Genomic DNA, 19,586 nt, shown 5'->3' on the forward strand with positions numbered 1-19,586 from the left:
CTTCAGTTTCCTTTGAACTCTCAAGTCACGGAATCCCTCTAGTATGATGATCCATGACTTATGGTGCACATAAGGCTGGCAAGAGAGTTAGCTCAGTGGACAAAGACATTTGCCACCAAACCTGATGATCTGTGTTTTACCCCTAGGACTTACATGATGGAAAGAAAGAAGTGAAATTTGTCTTCTAATCTATGCACACATGCCAACACACATACATGGAATAAATAAAATGTAATATTTTTAAAGCATGATATACATAAAATAAAACTACTCTGCTCTAGATATAGTTCATAGATGGCTTCAAGTGACAAAGAGTTAATTCTATACTTCTATTAAAGTAAAATCTTCTCTAGTAATTTACACAGTTAAGTTAGCAAAGCTAATGCTACCTTCTATCTCTTGTTAACAAAATGTCTCATATAACCTTTCTGAAGTCATTAATTTCTTTTTTGTAAATAGCATTTCTGCAGCTCAATTGTTTGGGAACTGTAAAAAGCAATTAAAATAATAAGAAGAGCGAATTAACTAAATCTGGGAGCTGTAATTTTAATGAATAGGTTCTGAGAATAAATCATAACTAAATTACAGAAAATATGATGAATTTGTAAAAGAGAGAGAAAGAAGTACAAAACGACGTCAAACTAGTTCAGAAACTTTAGTGTGTTATGGTTGCTCCTCTGTTGTTGGGCACTGTGTGAGCATGCCACATCACTGTGCAATGGTCTCTGATTGTGACTTCCTCCCCAGAGAAAAGAATGAAAATTATTTCAGTCCATGAAAAATCAGTCATTTCCCCGGTATTCTCATCTAGTCTCTTGATTCTGTGAGTCCTTTGACATCTGCTATTTCACACTGTATACTTTATAGAAAATAGGAATGCCACAAATGACTCCTGTCTGTGTAGATGCAAACTGCATCTACTGAAAATACAATTGGTCATTAGCCTATGGAAATGGGTTTAACTTCTCTAATTTTGCATCTATATATGATGTCATTTTAGCATTCCTTATTTGAACTTTTATATGAATGGATTCTCCTTTGAATAGCTATAACATCTAACTTGCTGCCTCATTAAATTGTTAGTTTTATAAATTTGACATTCATTCCTCTATGTGTGTGTTCATGTGTACATGTATGTGGAGGTGTGTATGTGTGGGGAGGGAGGCAGATGACAAGCTCAGGTGTCATTACTCATGTATCACCCACTATCTTTTTGAGACAAGGTCTCTCCATTTCCTGAACTCACCAAACAGGCTAGGCTGACCCAAGGGGTCAAGCTTATCACTGCCTCCCCAGCTATGTGGCTACAAACTTCCTTCTCCAGATTTAGCTGTTTTGCTTTTTAACATGGGTTCAGGGACGAACTGTCCTTTTACTTACAAGGCAAACAGTTCAGTGACTGAGCTATCTTTCCAGCCCTGACTTCTTTTTGTGTTTCTATGAGAGCTATGGATATAACATTTGAAGAATTTTTATATATCAATAAATGTCAAATATCAATGGCAAAATAAGATTTTTGTTTTGCAAAACAATACAAATGTCTGGTTCTCTAAAAGGAATAAGCAATGGTAGTAATAAAAGTTAATCTGATTTTCCAAAATCTGGTACATATGAAGAACAAAATGTGTATTACTAACTTTCTATAAGTAAATGTGCCTTCTCCATCAAAAATATAGCTGGAAGTTCATTAACACTGAGGCCACAGAGTGCAACACTGATGAAGAAGACAAGCCTGCATGGGTGTAAGAAGAGATTCAGAGGGGCTGTGTTGCATAGAATCAGTTCAGATGGTGTATCTGGCAAACCAAGCCCAAGAGATGGGAAAGTCTTCATGTTTCCAGTGCTCTATTTCCTGGCTGACGCCCTTAGAGATAGCAACACTGCCACTTGTCATCCTGAGTGAGTTCACACTGCCTGTACTGTTGCTCTTCTGTCATCCGGCCATCACCACCTTCATGAAGTCGTGACTGCTTTCTGAAAAGTTTCAGGCGCTGTGGAAATGAGTCTGAAGTTCTCTGTAGATTCCTAACTGTTTAGGTTACAGGTGCCTCTTAGCTGTCTGTGTCCACTCCACATCCTCCATCAGTAACTAGGGCATTTCCAGGCACTGTATTATTTGCACATTACTCATCTAAGTAACATGGTATTTCAAGTACATTAGTTCCTGTATAAGAGGTATGAGAAGATTTAGTAATACTTAAATTTGATAATTTTTAAATTTGCTTTATTGAGTAACCATTGGTCTTGTGACTATAAATAATAAAATATTTGTATTTTGAAATTATTCCAACTTGAGTTGTCAGGTGAGTCACATGTGAAAAGCATGTGATTTTTTGAATTTAACTTCCAGGGATCTTTTGAAGATCTGAAATGCAGGCCTGTGAAGTATCTTATTTTTTTATTTGCTCAAAGATCCAAATGCTACCTGGGTCTGATGATGTATATCTTTAATCCCAGAACTTGGGAAGCATATTTTTGTGGGTGTAAGGCTGGTGTGGTCAAGATAGTGAGTTACTGAGTTACAGGATAGCCATGGCTGCAAAAAGAGAGCTTATCTCAACTCTTTCCCCAACACAAAAGAAAAATTCAAATGCCAGACAGAAATAATATATTAAAAATAGACTACATGGAATAAGACAAGGCTTATTGTTATATAGACTATTATTATATAGAATAATTTTAGGCTTAATTTTAAAGGATATTGTATTGCCTTAGTTTTTCTATTTAGATCTCAACACAATTGCCTAATGTCATGTGGTTACAATTCATGATGATACGTAAGACAATAAATATGTAAATAAAACAAAACCAACAACCCCACCAAAAGGAAAGAAAACAAAACAAAAGAACAGAGACTTTGATCTGTTAAGAGTTGCTAAAAGCTTAACAAGTAATGTTAAGTAAATTAAAACATTAACAGTATTGTTTATTTGAGTTTTAGTGTGTGCTAAATAAAAGCAAATGTTTACAAGGTCATTTTTTATTCTAACATTCACAAGTACTCTTGTTTTTTGTTTGTTTTACTGATTTTACAACCTGAAGAGAAAATGAAATAAAAACCCAAGCAATAAAAATAAATTTAAAAAATTAGAAACTAATGCCATTTGATGTCTCCCATTGTGAACAGCTTCCCAATAGAGAATTTGAATGTATACTTCTCAAAGACCAAATGCATAAAAGTTTGGAAAAACAACCCTACTAATTCATAAGTCACTAAACAAGACCACACGGTTTTACTATGGTGATAATTTATTGGTTTATGAATAGCTAGCATTTAAACATCAACCAATATGAAATGAAAACCCCCTGCAATAATGAAGTGTGGTGAGAGATAGGCAACATTTGCCCTGGGTGGCTCACACATTCTTATAAAGCACACAAGGAGAATCAGTGATGAATCTCATAAACTGAAGAGATTTATACTCCCAAAACAAACAAAACATGACTGAGAACAGATGAGGACCAAGAACTCCAATGTATTAATAAAGTTAGGCTTTATCTAGAATATAGAATGGAGGAAAGGCCTCCACAATGCATGACTTTAGTCTTTATAAATCATACCAGAAAGAACTGCTTTTCATAGCTTAGGGTATTTATCAACCCATTGAGACTTTAGCAAGCTTAGCAAGAAGAATGAGTCCTTGGTACTGGTTGAATCCTGAAATTCTCTGTTTCTAAGAACCTTCCAGCTGGTGATGATATAATCACACTGGAGCAGCTAGCCTTTCAAAGCACTTCTAATGAGAAGGCCCAAATAACAGAACTCATTCTAACATGCCTACTCTTGGTATATAGCCCATAGCTCATATACACCTCAGTAGTCTCCTTTCACAGCCTTAGACCAGAAGCAAGAAGCATCTCAGCCCTTCTGTGGAAACATCTCCTTCAGCCCACCAACAAACAGTGAGGCTGGGGTCAAGAGCTTACGTGACCAAATGGCTACTCTATTGGTGGGCATCTGGGAAAAAATATTTATTTTGTCCTCCCTGTGTGTAACATCAATTGTTCAAATATATTCTAAGTTTCTGCATCACATTCACTGAGTTGAAAGTTAGTATTCATGTTCCAATCTTACCATGTTTGTGAACATGACCATCTCTCCAGCTATTTCTTTCCTGTCATTAGTTAGTTACTCCTTCCTGTGCATTTGAAAAGCTTCAATTATCTCTGGATACATTGGCAAACCTATAGAGAAAATGCATTCCACATCCCTCTCCTAGTGATATTTGGAAACTAGTGGGAATTTCAGTACCCATGCACCATCCTAATAGGAACTACGTCTTTTGAAAGGACCCTTGAATTAGGAAGAAGTGCAGAAACAGGTAGGTGACTGTCGAGAAGTAGCATTCAATCCAAGTATTGGGTCCTATCCCTGAACCAGAGTCACACTGGTTTCTTAATGTGCGCCATGGGTTTGTTTCAGGTCTCGGGGACTCTGCAGAAATTCTGAGGGTTTCCAAATGCCTGTCAGTCAGTGAAAAGCTCTGTGACACAGAACACTCTTCACTATCTTCACAAATAAACCCAAGAATCTAAGGCATTTTCCAAGAACGTGCCTTACATTTTAATAGGTAACAGCAAATAGCACCATGACAAACATTTGTCACATGAATAAGTGCTGACCTATTATAAAAGATTGTGCTTTCTTTCTCTCTCTCTTTCTTTCTCTCTTTCTTTTTCTCTCTTTCTTTCTTTCTCTTTCTTTCTTTCTTTCTTTCTTTCTTTCTTTCTTTCTTCTTTTGCTCATTCCCAGTACAAAACACATGTTTCTCATTTACCAGTATATCAACAAATGTTTGTGAATGAAAACATATGACAGCACTAGGTTCATGGACTTTCTCTTCCATTTTCAGGATACCTGGATAGGAAGGATCTCTCTACCAATGAGGAACAAAAGCAATTTTGATAACACTATTTATTGTACTTTTCTAAACATGGACAGTGAAGAGATGTGCATTAGGAGCGCAGAAGACAGATAGGAAAAGCCCAGGTGAGTGTCTCATCTCACATGGGAGACGGATGGCATGCTATGTTTGTGAGATCCTCTTAAAACTCACTTCCTCAATGTAGGATTTCAAAGAATGCCCTCCACTGGAGTCTTCTCCCTAGAGGCAAACAGAGGTTGAAAAAGTCAGAAAGGGAAAGAAAGAGTAATAAAACATTGCAAAGGGCAATGAGATCCCCCATGTCTGCACAAACTATGCCCTTGAGGCCATCACTTTGACAACTTTAGATTCTCTGAGGGAGATAGTATTTCTTTCAAAGAAAAGACACATCTTGTAAGTACATTTCAGTTCAAGTAAACAAACAGTCAGTAGGTGACATTTATTAAATATCAAAGAAGGCTAGGTGGGTTTACAAAATATTTAACTTTGTATGTTCTTAAAAATATATGAAGTCACTAATGTGATATAAATGTTCATGAAGATCTAACATCTAGACTTAAGACTACCCTGTGAAAAGAGAACAAATCATTAATTAGTTTGTCTTTACATTTAGTCTTTCTAGCCATAGTGGCCTGTGCTTAGCCAAGTCTCCATCATTTGTGTTTTTTGCTAATACATCATTAAACACTAATAACCAACAAGGCTGAGTTTATTAAAATTTAAAGCATCAAATTGTATTTTTATAGTGCATAGGCAAGGACATTTGGAAGTAAGTTCTATGATGTCATGAGTTGATAAATTCTAGGTCATCATATGTGTTTAAATGATAATTAAGTAACTGTGAATGAAGCTTAAAATTATTTTCACAGTTTTTTCAAAGTCCTTTATATGTGTTATATATGTTATCTCATTGGACTGTGGTTTGTGTGTTTGTTTTTAGTACAATTTAAGGACAAGACATCCTCATGCCAACTTGATATGCTGAGAAAAGCTAGGAGGAGTGGAGTGACATGAATGAACCCAGGAGCTAAACAAAGCCTCCCTGGGGCTGCACTCAGTCTGACACTATACCACCTCATGGTGATTAAAATAAGTTATTACTGAAAATTAAGTTCACTTTCATTTTAAAAGTGGAGGTTTTCTGTGGTTGAATGTTGGGTATTGATGGTTTTTTTTTCATGTTCTGAACAATAGGATCTGGGGAAAAGAAAAAGAAAAAATTAAGAGGAACAGTCTGATATTTCTGAAAATTGAACAGTACAGATCAATATGGTAATATTTCTTCCCAAATCATGGTTTCCACTGGTATAAAGACATAAAAATCAATATAATACAGTTTAAAAGTCACCAAATGCCTTTAAGATTACAGGATATTTCAATACATAACACAATAAAAAAGATAGGCTAGCACCTTTAATGGCAATATTCAGGAGGCAGAGGCAGGTATATCTCTGTGAGTTCAAGGCCAGACTGGTCTTCAGAGTGAGTTCCAGAGCAATCAAGGCTGAACAAAGAAACCCTGACTTGAGAAACAAACAAAAATCAGACAAAACAACAGCAGCAACAACAAAGATAGGATAGTCCTGTATTCTTAAATTATAAGCTATTGGTAGAAATAAAATTCATGTAATTCTTCTAAAAACTGAAAAAATAACTTGAGTCCCCCACATTGAACACTTAATCCCTCATAGTTGAACAACTACCCCAAGAATTCTCTAGACCCTTCCAGTGTGTCTCTTTCATGGCTAATTATCTTCCTTCTGTTTCACCTCAGTTACCAGGGGAATGAGGGCAAGATGGCAATCGCTTTTGATGATAAATACTCTAAGTGGCCACTATGTGAAGCCTGTATGGAGGGTCTTTGAACACTTGAAGACTGGAGGTACAATTTCAGAATTTCCAGCTGCTCACTGAAGAGATGGGTTTTATTTTTTCCAGCTAGAAAACAATGGTTTCCCAATTTGTCTAGATGACTCCAGTCTTCTGCTAATATTTGTTGGTGACTGAGAAATTTCTTGATGATTATCAATATACAATAAATAGGCTTCTAGACAACCTTGCTTCTTGCAACTGTGCCACAATTCTGAGTGTCCATGCCATAGCAAATGATGGTCAAAGGTAACAATACCTATATAAAATCATCCTTGTGAGGCTCAAACCGAATTAAAGCAGGCAAGTTAGGAAGAGGCAAAGACTTATGCCTTTTTTGTGTGTGAAACGGTTGTTTTAGCTGGGGTCATCCTTGTGGATTCCTGGGAGTTTCCCTGACACTGGGTTTCTCTCCAAGCCCACAATGGTCCCCTCTAGCAAGACATTTCCTTCATTGCTCTCCTTCTCCTTCCCTTCCCCAATTAGACCATCCCAATCCTTCATGTTCCTATCCTCTATCCCCTTCCCTCATGTACTCCCAGTTTACCCCGGATATCTCATCTATTTCCCCTTTGCAGAGAAATCTATGTGTCCCTCTTAGGGTTCTCCTTGTTACCAAGCTTCTCTGGGGCTGTGGATCAAGGCCTGGTTATCCTTTGCTTTACATCTAATATCCACTCATGAGTGAGTACATACCATGTTTATTTTTCTGGGTCTGGGTTACCTCACTCAGGATGATTTTTCTAGTTCCATCCATCTGCCTGTAAATTTCATGATGTCATTGTTTTTTTACCACTGAGTAATACTCCATTGTGTAGATAGACTCCATTTTCTTTATCCATTCTTCATTTGAGGGGCATCTAGGCTGTTTCCAGATTTTGGCTATTATGAATAATGCTGCTATGAACATAGTTGAGCTAATGTCCTTATGGTATGATTAAGCATCCTTTTGGTAGTAGTATATCTGAGTCTTAAGGTAGACTGATTCCCAATTTTCTCAGAAACCACCATACTCATTTCCAAAGTGGTTGTACAAGTTTGCACTCCCCACCATCAGTAGAGTAGTGTTTCCTGTATTCCATATCCTCTCCAACATAGGCTGTCATTAGTGGATTTTTTATCTTAGCAATTCTGATATATGTAAGATGTTATCTCAAAGTCCTTTTGATTTGCATTTCCATGATATTTAAGGATGTTGCACAATTCTTTAAGTATATTTTGGCCATTTGAGATTCATCTGCTGAGAATTCTCTGTTTAAATCTTTACCCCATTTTTTAAATGTATTATTTGGTATTTGAGTCAAGCTTCAGCTAAGACTCCTAGCAATAATGGAGAAGGTGCCCAAACTGACCTTCTCCTGTAATCAGATTGGTGACTAGCCTAATTGTCATCATAGAACCTTTAGCCAGTATCTGACAGAAGCAGATGAAGAGATCTACAGCCAAGCACTGGGCCAAGCCCCAGAAGTCCAGTTGAAGAGAGGAAAGAGGGATTATATCAGCAAGGGAGATTAAGATCATGATGGGGACACACCCACAGAAACTTCTGGCCTGAGCTTGTGGGAGCTCAGGAACATTAGACAGACAGCTAAGGAGCTTGCATGGGACTAACCTAGACCCCTGCATGTGGGTGAGACTTGTGTACTTGGTCTGTTCATGAGGTCCTTAGCAATGGGTCCAGGACCTGTCCCTTGAACATAAGCTGGCTTTTTGGAACCTATTCTCTATGGTGGGATGCCTAACTCAGCCTTGATGCAGTGGGGGAGAAGCTTGGTCTTGCCTCGACTTGCTATGTCATGCTTTGTTGATGCCCTTGGGAGACTTACCCTTTCTGAATGGAGATGGAGCAGGAGTGGGTGCAGGGGGATGTGGGGGGTAGGCAGTTGTTGGGGGAAAAGGAATAGGTTGATAGAAAGGGGAAACTGTGGTTGGTAAGTAAAGTAAATTTTTAAAAATTAACTCTAAAAATTTACAAAACTGAAAAGGATATTTTAAATGCTCAGAAGAAATGTCTCATTAGACATACAACCCATACTTGTAACATCTCTCATATATCTACTGATTTATGTAAGAAGCTACCATTATTTAGTCAAACAGGAGAGTCTTAACAGAACACTTGCCCAGCAACAGCATGTCAGGGCCCATTGTTATTAACTCAATTCCATCCTGACTTAATGTCAGAGTTCAAACCTATTCTTGTTCCTTAAGGTTAAACAACAGGATGTTTCTCTTAAATTGTGGCTTCTTGATGTCTTGACCCTCAAGATAAAATTACAGGATGTTTGTCTTAGGGTGTTGTTACCTGTTATTTTGGGTATTGAGGAGGTAATTACATTTGTTCCTTGGATCATGGTAAGGAAGTCTTTTGCCCTCCCCTTTTTCTTTGGCTATATAAGGGTGATAAGTAATAAACTTGAGGTGTCTACAGTATTCACTGAATGCTCTGCCACTCTATCTTCTGTTACTTATCTCTTTCTTTTCTCAATCCTCACCCCCGCTTTCAAGTACATTCCAACAGTTTGCCTGAACCCGACACAGCACCTCTACCAATGAACTGATGCCAAGTCCTCTAGGGGTCTCCAACACCAGTTAAGTTTTCCCCTTTTGCTTTAAAGATTTGCCATCACCTCATCCTTGTTGATACACCAGTGTTGACCATGGCTCATGCATTCTCATCACAATGGCTGCCAGTCCCAAACAAATACCACCATTCTCTGAGACCCCATCTCTGTTACTTAGACTGCTAGGAGAACCCACACACCATTTGTTTCACACACACTAGAATCTGGCTACATGCCTCATCTATAAATTATTGGTGGCTCCAATAAAAGAAGAGCATAACATTGGAGTCTCTAATTGAAAAAAAAACAGGAAAATGAGCACTTGGCAGAGAGAATTACAAATGTGACCATAGCAAAGACAAAAGATAGGACCTCTGAATTTTAGAGTCAGTAGAAGAACCCAATGAAGGACTGGGCTCCATGTCTGTTACAGCTTATTCAGTCTTCCAAATGATGCCTCTCTCCTCCCTGGCCCCAGGAGGGCTAAGGAAAAGAACACTTTCATAGCACAAATATATCCATCTCGTTCCATATTCTCTTAACTTTAAAGACTAATATTTTAAATATCAAGTCATCTAAATGGTATAATATTTTGATGATCACCTTTTAGAGTGGAATCAAAAATACCCAAATGCAATTTCCCTTGTAAAACAAAGAGGGTAAAAGGGATAGAAAAGAGGCAGAAAGGGGCATGCGAAGAAGGGAAGGGCAGGTATAAGGAAACTATGCCTCTAAAAACAAAACCAAGAAAGGATATTTCCTGAAACATGGTTTCACTTATCATGAATTTGTAATGTAATCACAGTTGAGTTAAAAATGTTTTAAATGTGTCTGAAAAAATATATTGCAAACTCAGAGAAAATTGGAGAGAGGATGGGATGAAGTAACCCCAGATCACATGAGCTGTTAGGAAAGGAAGCCTTTTCTGCCATGATAGATACTTTATATTTAAAAAAAAACAGTAATAGAGAATATTCTAGTTGCAGAACTAAATTTACCTTTTCCTCATTCCATTTGCCTTGTAACTCTTACGCATCTTTTGCTTCAATCCATAAGTATGTTTTATTTAACTTTTATTAATTTTTAGACAAATACAGACTGGATCGCTCATTACAGGACATTTATTTACAACCCTGTGTGTCTAAGGTCTCTCTGGTACTAATTTTCTTTGAAGAAAATTTCATGAGCTACTTTATGGACATGTTCTTTCTTCCCACCCTAGTCAAATAAAATTGAACAATAATGCTAGCATAGACAGCCCTCTTAAGAAATTTCTGAGTTATTTGTCACTCACAGAAGGAGAGAAAGTCAGTGGGATTGGCCAAGCCATTCCTTAACCCAAGCAGAACATAAAATGTCATCATAACTTATTCCAGATAGGTGTCAAGCATTTAGTGGGGGGGTCATAGACATTTGTAGGTGTCAGGGCAAATAGTTGAACCAGAACTTGTACAAAATCTGACATGGGAGAACACAACCAGGATCAAGAACAGAAATTCTTTGACACATGTAATATCAAGCTGCCACAGGAAAATGCTAAGAGGGCAAATCATCCAGGCTTTCATTCCTTTTCTAGGTCACTACTGAGAAAGTGGAAGTATTGAGAACTGTTGTAGTCACTGCACTTGTGCAAGGAGGACAAAGGGCAGAGAGTGCTTGGAATCGTTTTCAAACTTAGTCTTGAAGACTTAATGAATTAGCCTATTAACAAAGCTGCATAAGGAGGAGGTCTCGGAAATAAGTAAAATCTTGTTTAAGACACAACAGAACAAATCCAAGAATTCATGAGACTTACAAGGAAAAGCACCAAAGATATCAGGCACTGAAATGTGTGCCAAGTTGTCAGATAGACAGCTCCCAGAAGTGTTATCAGATCTTAGTCCAAGACAATATGCCATAACATCTGTTCTGACTAGTGGAAAACTAAAAAAGATTGTCCACACCTGGGAAGTGTTGGTGAGCTCAGAGGGCTTTGAAAGTCCCACTGGTAAGCTGCAATTGGTTTGTTTTCACATTTACATGTATGAATAGATGCTGCTTTGGTGTAAATTCCCCCAGTGTTAATTCATATCAAGTATAAAATTTATGTCTGGAAAATTTTTCATAATTTTATGGATGGATAATATCTCAGACCACCTTTTCCCACAAATGACACCTTCATTCAGTAGAGATGATACTTGAACAGACAAAAACAAAAAGCAAAACAAATAACTAATAAAAACAAAGAAACAAAAAACAGAGATGCTATTAGGACAGAGCCATTGTTTAAGCCATCCTTTTAAGGGTTACTAAGGGTTACTAGTGTAGCAAGGTGTGTCTGTTCTGAAGAGGAATAACTTTAGGCTTCATTAAATTGCCCTTATGACCAAACAAAGAAGGGAATGGAAATAGAACTGAGTGGTTAAGAGCACTTGTGCTCTTCAGAGGACTTTGGTTCAGTCCCCAACACATACATGTTACCACCTGAAAGTCGAGTTGCTGGGCATCTGATGCCATCGTGTCTTCTCCACTAGGGAATTGTATGCATATATATATATATATATATATATATATATATATATATATATATACTAAAAATGAATTAAAAGATTTAAAGGGGTGGTTAAACATAGTCAATCTCTATGCAAATAATGAATTTCTAAATTTAAATAAAATAATTTACATTTTTCTTCCAAGTTTTTGAAGTCATGTTCAAGAGTTCATTTAGTAATAATGAAAATGAGTGTGGATAATTATGAGAATAATGACTATTATTAAGAATGTTCAACTTTGAGAGATTTAAAATATTTCATTGTTTCTATTTTCTCAAAAGTGACTACTCAAGTAGGGAAAAACACCGAAATGCTTTGATTTTCTTCAATGTCATGTAAAAGAAAGAGGCTCCATATTTGGAGGCACAGTGGCCTTGGTGACCTTCATGAAGAAATGTTAGCTCAGAGAAGGGACAGCACCAGTAGACGTGACTCATTTTTACAGCTATTTTCTTTGTATTGAAACATTTCCCAAGATGGAGAAGGGAATAGCATAATTCCAGGGTTGAAATTTAAAACAAAAATTAAAAGGAGGCCTTTTTAAAAAGACAAAATTTTAGATATAGTTGGAAGCTTTAAAGATAGCCAAAGAAGACCAGTTACGTGGAGAATGGAGAACTTGAAGCAAGAAACTAAAGTGAATAAAACAAAAGGGAAGGTAGAAAAAGCAGGCACGTCTCAGGAAAACTGTGGTATACATTTTAGCAGGTATGTTGTAACAAAGCTCAGGAGACTCAGTCAGCTCCAGAACCCACATGTGCATACTAGGAGAGAAAGTTATGTGCTACAAACTTAGACATTTATTGTTCTATAGCAGGAGGTGGGGGTTATTTGCAGGATGTCACTCACTGAGACATGGTTATCTAATGAAAGTCAAGTTCTTAACCTTTGTGGGTTTTCCTTTCAGTGCTGCCTAAATGAGACAAGTATGTGATCCAAGTGTTTTTTCTGTATATGTACACAATTTTATAACAAACTATATTTTTAAATAAACAGAAGTATGTTCCTGATGTTAAACTATATTTTGTAGGCAGAATTGAGAGACCCAAGTGCAACCGTTAAAGTATTAGAATGAAATCTTATCAAGTTCTGCTTAGTAGTGGTATTATTTCTGTGACCATTTCTCCAATCCTTTGGTTTATGTAAAGTAGTAAATATCAGTCATATTTCCAGAAGGGTGAAGAACCCTCTCAGAGTTCTAATTTAATCTTGTGGTAACCTAATTATAACACTGACCTCATAAAAACCAGCTGGCAATTTGAATTTTTACTGTTTGAAATCTTTAAGCCTTTAAATACTCTTTCATTTGGCTTTTAAAAAATCAATAGATATCACTTTGGAATCTGTAAAGTACCTGGATAAACTCTCTGAGGTCAGTAAAATATGAATGTGAACCTCATAATTCAAACCAAATACACATTGTATTCTTTTAAAATTAAATTAACCTGTGCCTTGCAAATGACCAAATGGCTAAAGTGACTAGCTTCCTGAACTGAGACTCAAATTTGAATGTGGAGGAAAATTGATACATGAGATACAAAAGCTCCTAAAATACTAAGGGCCCCTGTCTGTTGTGTTGTAACCTGTGTTGCTTTACAGGTACATAATATCACCAGGCATTTCTCTGAACTTGAGAAAGCATGTATTCTATTAACAAATACACAGAAACAATTTTTTTATTTGCTATTTTAATGTCTATTTCTGATTTCTTTTTACATTTAACATCAAAAAGATCAATTTCATATTTCAGCTACATTTGAGGCTCTAAGTAGATATGTGTGCTTGGCCATATGGCTTCCTCATGTTATATGGACAGAAATGCTCTTAGTCTTTTACAAGGACACCCACTGAATCTCCCCCAAGGAAGGACATACTCATCTCATTACCATTGACAACACAGAGTACCTGGCACCTGATTCATCCACAGTTGGTGTTGAATGAATGGGTACTATTCCAGGAAAAACACATTTCTAAATTAATGGAGAAAATGGCCAAAAGTGTGGCTAGAATATACAAAGACAAAGACTATTGCTGTTTGAGCAATTCAAAATTACACAATCAGGGAGCGTCTAATGGCAAGAGATGGGGATGGCATCAGGATTTATGTCTATGAAGCAGCAACAAAATTTACATCTGAATACAAGGCAGAGACAGTCATTTAAAACTGACTACATTTATTTTATGGTGTATAATTGTCACTGGATCTTAGGTAAAGAAAATTACGCTAAAGGTAAGATGTATGAATAAAGCTAAGCGAACGAAACCAGTCAAACTTTCCTACCAAGAAGAGACCTTAGGTTCACCAGCACTAGGGCCATTCTGAGAAGAGCTTATAATAAATAGCTTTCTTCAGAACAGGCAGGGTGGCTTTCAGTCATTTTCAGGGATATTTCATAAAACTTAGAGATAAAATACAGTGGGAAGGATGTAGAGGAAGTGGTTTACACAAGGTCTCTTTGTCATCATATTCCTCTAACTGGGGATACCACTGTCCAGACTCTCTCAGTTGAATCTTAAACTTCCATTTAAAAACTCATTTATTGTGAGTTTAGCTCAAAAAGGCTGTAGTATGTATTTAAGAAACAGATCTGGTATGGATTCATTTCACTGGTGCAGAATTACAAAGTAATCAGTAGAGTAAACATGTTAAGGACAAAACCATGAAGTAATGCCAGACCTGACAACCTAAAGAAACATGATCGGAGACAGGGCCTCAACTGTGGGCCTCATGTGATTCTCAGTGTCTCTTTGATGCAGCACAGTTTTCCTCTCGTGGTCTAAAGCTCTTGCCCCTTTGAGGAGCAGAGAGCCAGGATGTTCTATAAGGAAAATAACTTCTCTTAACTCTTAGCCCTGACGTGAACTCCATGTGCTGTACTGAACAAAGCTTGTGTTGGGACCCTGAAAAGGGCCAAACCACATCACTGAGAGTAAAGAGATCTTTTCTTCTCCTGAAGGTATGCCTGTCTGGATAACCAAGTTCAAAGCAAAAATCTTTTGAGGTCTTACTGAACATGACTGAGTATTGAGGTTCATTACAATGTTTTTGCACGTGTTTGCATTTTGTGAAAACAGCTAGGAACAGAAATAGAAGAGCCAAAAAAAATTCCCTGCCAGTTTCAGAGTCTAAGAGACATTTCCAGAGAAAAGAATAATGTTGATGTCATGTGTAGTTTAATTTCACATTTTTTCAATATTGATTGAGATGAACACTTTGAATGTTAGATAATTTTGATAATCAAGTTCAGACAAAACTGTTCAGCACTGTCTGAAACTCAAACCAACTTTGCAAGGTTTCTCATCTTAAGGTCATTGCCAGTTAGTTAAACTACCCAATAAAGCCAAGGTACAAAAGGCCAACTTCAATATTTTTAAGGATCACTGGCCATTCTCCAAGATCTATCTGTCTTCTTCATTGGACTGAAAGGAGAGTTTAAGGGAGATATGGTGGGAACCATCACCCTTACATTTTTCAAGTCCTTGAAGGTGGCAATAATTTCAACAATTCCTCCAGGGATGCAATACCATTTTTGATTCCCTATTTTTCCTGGAAGAAGTAACTCTAGAGGCTTCCATTTAGTCTTTCCAACCATAATAACCCTCACCCTATATGTCAGGGCACCAATGTGAGGATTCTACCAACTTCTATATGTATTTACCCCAATTATATATTCTGGGACTAGGGATTAAGCAGAGGATGAGTTAATGGACCCACTGGACCTACTGTGAGTCAGACTTCAGGGAAAACTCTGTTAATCATTTGACCTCCACAAGCCCCACTTTAACTGGAGGGCTACAATGTTTCTTGGGAATTCTAGAGTCACTGTCAATTCAGAACCAGTATCCAACAGACCCTGGAAAGTCTTACTTACCCCCCCCCCCTACCCCCCACTCCCCCGCAGTGTGCACTAATTCCTGTAAAGGACCTTAAGTCCCTCTGCAGAAGGACTGGAGAGAGGCTAACCATAGAACTGTTAGGTATTTCATCAGGGTCCTTCCTCAGGGGAGCCTGATCATCCCTTCATTCAAGAGGTTCTGGGTCTGCAAACAGGCCCAAGTCTGAAAATTTGTTCATGGGCCAAGATTCCCTTTTGCCCAGTTTAGTCTTTCTTTCATTTGCTTGAGAATTTTTTCTCTTATACATATTGAACAAAACTTCAGGAGGCTTCTCATCGATTACATGCCTGGAAATGCCATGCTTGACTAGCCAGTATTAAAGTCTATGAGAGTCATGTGACCATAAAAATCACTTTGCTGGTACTACCCATTATGGGTTAGGCCATTGCAGACATTGCTTTATCTGTACTGCCTATTACAATAGCCACAATCACCCTGATTCAGTGCTGCCATTTGACCTCTGTTACCATAGGGCACATTTAAACCCATCACATTTAATTCATCCAACTGTACAGTAACATCCCAACACTAAAGTCTGGCAAAATGAAAAGGGCCACAACAAAGATCTTCAAATGTGCTGGTGCCCCTCTCACTATTGTGTGTCTTATTAGAATTAGTAAAGGGCATGTCTTCTGGACCTTCCCATTGTGTGGAATTAAATTTTACATGGTGTACCCACTTTAGCATCACAATTTCCCTGAAACTTAAACTCCCTTCATCAACACTAAGCCAAGAGATACCAGGCATCTTTTCAATAGGCCATCTTTTGACAAATGCTTCAGCCAAGCATTCAAACAAAATTTTGATACCTTTTTCTTGAACCATTCCAGCTTCCATATTAAGCCCTTTCAGTGCGCCCATAGCAATAAACTTGATCTGATCCAGTCTTTTGTTTCTTCCATCATTTTTCCACACCCATAAATCCATTCCCTAGACATATTCTCTAGACTTCTGCATGAATGACTTCACCAACTCATTGAACACTTTAATAGTGTAGTGTACTGCCTCATGGACTACACTTTCTCTCTCCTCTATGGGTCTATTTAAGTCTGGCTATAGGTCTAGAGACAACTATTAGTGGTCCCTGAGAGACATCTGTATAATCTTGCCTGGCATCTCCTTCAGTGAAAGTCACTGCTGGCATAACAGATAGTGAAAGAATAATTTCTTCATTCAAAGGTGGAAAAGGCAATATGTCAGGGGGTGATTGGAGTACATCTTCTGCTGAGGGTAGAGTGACTATTTCCTCAGGTGAGATAAACCCTTGAGAATCTGAAGATTCAGCAGGGTCCTCCCACACATCCCCATCCCAAGCTATAGGATCCCTTTCTTCACCAATTAATGCTCTTACTTTAACTGCCAACACCAAAATTCAAGGCTGGGGCTTGAATTTTCACTGTAATTCAGCCACCCTTCTGCTGCAGCTTGAGCACTGTGGCTGCTGGATCGGAGATTCTCTTCCACTGTACACACAGAAAACTTTAGACTATTTATGTGCATCTGGATCCTGTCAGTTTTAATACTGAGTTCATTATTGTCCATTGCCACATTCTGAGATGCTAGAAATTGATTAATTTTATCACAGAGATAATTCTTTTCCTTTGTCAATATATCCAGAAGTGCTAGGAGCAACCACCCAGCAGCATAATTTTCCTTATTTCTCCACAAATTGTCAAAAGTTTTATATACGAGTCATCAAATGCTTTGCCTCTCATAATTGGTGAAGTGGGATAATCAAATACATATGTCTCCTTGAGCTTGTAAAATAGTTCACACTATGGGCTCTCAATACTCTGTAAGCTCTTAGGAGAGGCTTCAGTACTATACGTGTCAGCAAATTGGACTTTCTTTTCTAGATCCTTTAAAAATTCATACTTATATTCCTGTTGCTCTAGAATCACTCTGGTACCAAAATCCGTGTTAGTCAGAGCTCTCTAGAGGAACAGAACTTATGTATAGAATGAATATAGATAGATAGATGATAGATGGATGATAGATAGATATAGAATAAATCCCTTGTATACATATATGTATATATGTAAAAATCCCATATGTATATAAAATCCCATATATGTGTATATATACATATAAATTATACATTGGATTTATTAGAATGGCTTACTGTCTGTGAGCTATGGCTGGCTCAGTTAGTCCAATAGTAGCTGTCTAACAACAGAAGTTCCTAGAATCTAGTTGTTCAGTGCATACAGATGGATGTCTCAGCTGATCTTCAGTCTTCAGTATATGCCAGAGTCCTGAAGAATTGGGCTCTAACGCCACTGAAGGAATGTACTTGACAGTGAGAGTAGGCAGCAAAGAGAATAAACTTCTTTCTTCTATGGCCTTTATATAAGCTGACAAACAAAGGTGTGGCCCAGATGTCACCACCACCAAAGATCCAGATTAAAAATGGATCTTCCCACTTCAAATGATTGAATTAAGGGAAAAAATCCCTCACAAGTGTACTCAACTGCTTGTGTTTTAGCTAATTCTAGGTGCATTCAATTTGACAACCAAGACTGATAGCAATCTTAGGGCCTCTCCCTCCCCATGCATAGTATAGTGGCCATGTATCAGTCACGATATTCTTGTGCTGTCACAACACACATTCACAGACCCTGCAATAATATAAGGGTTTTCATGGCAAAGAGCACCCTTTTCATTTCCAGCTCTCTAGTGGCTCACCAAGTGCTTTACAACATCATGTGACTCATAAAGGTTTATTGAATGAAGAAACCAAGCAAGGAGGTCAGCAAGGCATGTTGTTTTTCTTTTATAGTAGATCATTTTATAAGAATAGGTTCTTCTGTCAATCCACTAAGACTCTAACTTAAGAAGTCAACTGATTTCAGACAGGTACATCTACAAAGTAATAAAAAAAGGCATTTGAAAACTCAGAATCATCGAGCTTTAGTGGTGCATGCCTTTAATCCCAGCACTCAGGAGGCAGAGACAGGCGGATGCCTGTGAGTTCGAGGCCAGCCTGGTCTCCAGAGCGAGTGCCAGGATAGGCTACTAAGGTACACTGAGAAACCCTGTCTCGAAAAACCAAAAAAAGAAAGAAAAACAAACAAAAAACTCAGAACCAAGTTTACATTTTCCACTAATACACAGCAGTTCTGTGCTCATTCAGTTGTGTTATCTATAACATCAAGGCTTTTCTTACACCCATTATTCCCTCAGGACTACAGGATCTCTGAGGATTCACTTGCGGGGCTTTTACATGTTTTGGCAGGCAGCTTATCTAAATCCAAATGAGGGACACTGAAACAATGGTGGTGACCAGATGAGGAGAAAAAAACTTCACAAGAGTGTCTTTCTCTGTATTAACTCACCACCAAGAGAAGGCTCGACCCTGTTTCCGTTGAATGAGGGTAAAAATAACATAGCACTTGAAAAGTTACTAGTTAGTAACTGTATTTTAGGTTGTTACTTACCACTTTGTCTCTCCTTAAGTGAGATGGACATGCTATAATAGGTTTAAAATATTATTTGGTTATGCAAGAAAAATGCTTGGTTGGAATAATTAGGAAGACTGTTGCTTCTGTGTACAGTATATATCTGTGTGTAATGTTCACATGTGTGTCTATACATAGTTTTAATTAACAACGTAGCTTGTGTGTAATGTGAACATGTGAAATATATTTATGTATGTCTATATATCACTTTTAAGAATAGAGCTATACACGTGTGAAATGTATATGTATAATGGATTCATCTAAGACACAGTCACAGATACTTTTTAAGATTAATTCCTTTAATTAATTCCAGTTAGGACTGAATGTTTTAGGGTGCCTTATTCACTGCATATTGTTCATTGTGAGTCTCTGTATTTATCCACA

General features: G+C 37.6%; 1 protein-coding gene across 4 annotated transcripts in view; it reads right to left on the reverse strand.

The window, feature by feature from the left end:
- Positions 1–19,586, reverse strand: part of CUNH8orf34 (chromosome unknown C8orf34 homolog) — a 392,051-nt gene that overhangs the window by 24,898 nt on the left and 347,567 nt on the right. For 2 of the 4 annotated variants that reach the window (XM_035440008.1, XM_027398842.2), the window contains exon 11: positions 5,058–5,105. The exons of the other annotated variants lie outside the window; for them this stretch is intronic. In XM_035440008.1, the coding sequence (XP_035295899.1) occupies positions 5,058–5,105 (48 nt within the window). The remainder of the gene's footprint in view (positions 1–5,057; positions 5,106–19,586) is intronic. 4 annotated transcript variants of the gene reach the window in all.

The sequence above is a fragment of the Cricetulus griseus genome, chromosome 2 (genome assembly GCF_003668045.3).
Source record: "Cricetulus griseus strain 17A/GY chromosome 2, alternate assembly CriGri-PICRH-1.0, whole genome shotgun sequence".
Classification (NCBI taxonomy): Eukaryota; Metazoa; Chordata; class Mammalia; order Rodentia; family Cricetidae; genus Cricetulus; species Cricetulus griseus.